General features: G+C 38.1%; 1 protein-coding gene across 1 annotated transcript; it reads right to left on the bottom strand.

Moving 5' to 3' along the window:
* Positions 1–852: 852 nt before the first annotated feature.
* On the bottom strand, positions 853–1,770 carry LOC141141347 (olfactory receptor 13C3-like). The gene has a single exon (XM_073629015.1). It carries the CDS (start codon positions 1,768–1,770, stop codon positions 853–855), a length of 918 nt encoding a protein of 305 aa, XP_073485116.1.
* Between the last annotated feature and the right edge of the window lie 1,561 nt (positions 1,771–3,331).

Raw genomic sequence — 3,331 nt, forward strand, 5'->3', positions numbered from 1 at the left:
CCTGCAGCAAGAGACTCTGGGCTATGGCCCCCAGATTCGGGGCTATAGCCCCGATAGCCACCCCCTAGCAATGCCCCTGCTGACCAGCCTAGTGACACACAAGAAGTCCTGCAGGTTAGGCAGGGTTAGGTTATACAAGTGATTAGTTAGAGAGAAGATATAGAATAACAATGATAGAGTAGGTGAATTCGGGGAAAGATCTGAGCCGCCATACGATAGTAAATTTAAAGAAGAACAAAAGAAAAAAGAGCAGCAAAACAGCTTTTTAACACATGGGGCACTGGAAAGGTAGGTTAGTGCACTCTTCTTTTAGTTTGCCTTGTTTGATGAAGGGACCAGGTGGGTACAGGGTCGCTTTAATGTTAGGCATTCTTATTTTCTATTCAAAGGTGGAGTGTTAGGCTCCTTTTCACATGTTTTCCAGTTTCTTCTCCAGAAAAAAAATAATCAGCCAGTGATGCCAGACATCAGCCTGGGACAGTGCGGATGAACACACTATATACCCATGCTGGAAAATGTTGCTGGTTTGTGAGTGTTTCTATGCTTAATTCTTAACTATTAAATTATCTAACTTGCTACACTTAAAAGGCGCTATTCTTTGTCTTACATATGCTTGTATACCTTTCACTAATAGTGAATTCTGCACTTATTGTATGTCCTTCTTCAAATCTTGGACTTTAATTGTGGTCACAATACCTCTTTGTACTTTTTATAATGTTACATCTAATACTGTTAATTCTGAAAAATGGAAATTCAATGAAGAATATTAAACACAAACAAAAACACGGGGGAGCGTAGAAAATTGTACCAATTTTATTTTCAGCAAGCTGACCTAATCAACTGCAGATCCTTCTAAGCTCTTATCAGCCGCATCATGGCTTTCTGCACATCTTTATTCCTCAGGCTATAGATCAAGGGGTTCATCATTGGGGTGATCACCGTGTAAAATACTGACACCTTTTTGTCTGTGTCCTCAGTAACTAAATGTTCTGGTCTAGCATACATAAACATGGCTGTCCCATAGAAAATGACCACCACCACAAGGTGGGAAATACATGTGGAAAATGCTTTGCTCTTTCCCAAATGAATAGTCATGACAGCAGTTATGATTCGGATATATGAAATGAGGATTAGTGAAAGTGGGATGAAAAGCACGATAGGCATGCTAACCAGTTTTATGACGTTGACTGTCGAGATGTCACTGCAAGAGAGACGAAGCAACAGAGGGAGCTCACAGAAAAAGTGATTGATCTTGTTAGGGCCACAGAATATTAGTCTGAATGTTAAATAAGTGTCAATAGATGAAATGATGCAACCACTCAACCATGAAATGCTGATCATCCAAAAAGAGGCCATTGTGTTCATGATCATATTGTAACGCAGAGGGATGCAAATAGCCACATATCGGTCATAGGCCATGAATGCCAGAAGCATGCACTCTGTTGATCCCAAAGATAGGGAAAAAAAGAACTGGACAGCACAGCCTGTGAATGAAATACTCTTTTTTGGTGAAAGAAAATTTACTAACATTTTGGGTACAATGGAGGAAGTGTAGCAGATGTCCAAGAAAGAGAGACTAGACAAGAAGAAATACATGGAGGTGTGCAAATGTTTGTCGGCCCTCACAGCCAGAATGAGAAGGAGATTTCCAGTCAGTGTGGTCATGTAAACTATCAGGAAAATATGGAACAGCACGACTTGTATGAAAGGATCCTCTGAGAGCCCAAGAAGAATGAACTCCATGACAGTGCTTTGGTTTTGTGTGTACATATCAATCGCTCCAAACTGTGATAAAGCAATATTTTTGGATCATATAAAGTCATAATTTGTGATAATATACATGCTAATACTGTCATTTTTCATTGTATGGTACATAGATAACTCGAGAAAACTTTTATCTTTATCTTTTTCAAATAAAATAATTATGTATGAATGTCATCAATGTGTCAAAGTTTTAGGTTTTTATCAAAAATGAAAAGTTCAAAGTGTAACCTATACACCTATGGAAAACATTCACCTAAACATACAGACATTTCTGGTGGTTGACCCAGGTAAATAGGATCTCTGGATAAGAACACTAAACTCAGAATCTCAATAATTTACCATAACCATGTGTTTTACCTTAACCTCATGGCTGCAAAATCCTGCATGTGATTAGTTGAATGGCATTTTCTACCTGAAATCATGATAATGGTACATCTGATGAGTGACTTTAGTGAAAATAACTAATGAAATTTTACCTCTCCTCTTCCTGTCCTCTCCCTCTCCTCTTCATAAAGGATCATTAGCATGCTGATGTAATCAGTACTCTCCCTCCTGTAAGGTTATTCACAGTGTTAGACTATCAATACCGTTAGGAGACCAGGAGAAAAAACAGAAAGCTGTAGACAAGCCACCACTTTTCTAAAAGTCAGTAACAAAGCATATCTAAACACAGAAAAAAAGTTTTATATTGTTGGGCTCTTTCCTTTTTTTTCACCTGGTAATCTGTTGATTACTACACTTTCTGTCCCAGATATCCATACTTACTCACTTCAATGTATCTATACAGGGAGCCATGTTTGTCACCAATGCTGCTTTCCTGATTTGGACTACAAATATGTATTTTTTTTTTGTTCATCTCCATTACCTAGAGGGAAGAGAATTAGCGGTTTATAGAAAATAGCATGGGACTAAGATAAGATTGTTTGTGCTTTTGAGTCACCTCACAAAAGTGAGAAGGATAACTCCATCCTGGCAAGAACAGCAAGTATTTGTATTACTTGCTGAAAATAATTTTAGTCTAAATAATAAAAGCAATGCAGAAACCACATCTAAGAACTGATAGTCTGCCATATATTACATTTTTATTTTTAAATTTTGATCTTTTAGCAGAACCCTATCCAAAAATAACAAGAAAAAATAGTAGTTCATTAAAAGATACAATAACAAAACCATATTTTGCTGCAATATTCACCTTTGATCCAGAGATTTCCAATACAGTACTTTTTTTCTGCCACTAATATCCTAAGTATGATTGTGGATATTCCTCAAACTACTTCTGAGGTCACTCTGGAACCACACCAGCATTTGACTGGACAGTGAAAAGAAAATGTGTTGTCAGGTGTGTGCCTTCTCTAGTCAGAAGCATCATGTCAGGTTCCTTGGGAGCCGATCAACGGGAGACCAAGGAGGAAGAGAAGGAGGACAAACCCACACAGGCTCTGGATGAAGGGGACATTTCCCTACTGAAGACATATGGACAAAGCACATATTCTAGGCAGATTAAACAGGTGAAAGATGACAACAAATTAATGAGCTCACAGGCATTAAGACATTGGACACAGGACTT

The sequence above is a fragment of the Aquarana catesbeiana genome, linkage group LG04, assembly GCF_042186555.1.
Source record: "Aquarana catesbeiana isolate 2022-GZ linkage group LG04, ASM4218655v1, whole genome shotgun sequence".
NCBI lineage: Eukaryota > Metazoa > Chordata > Amphibia > Anura > Ranidae > Aquarana > Aquarana catesbeiana.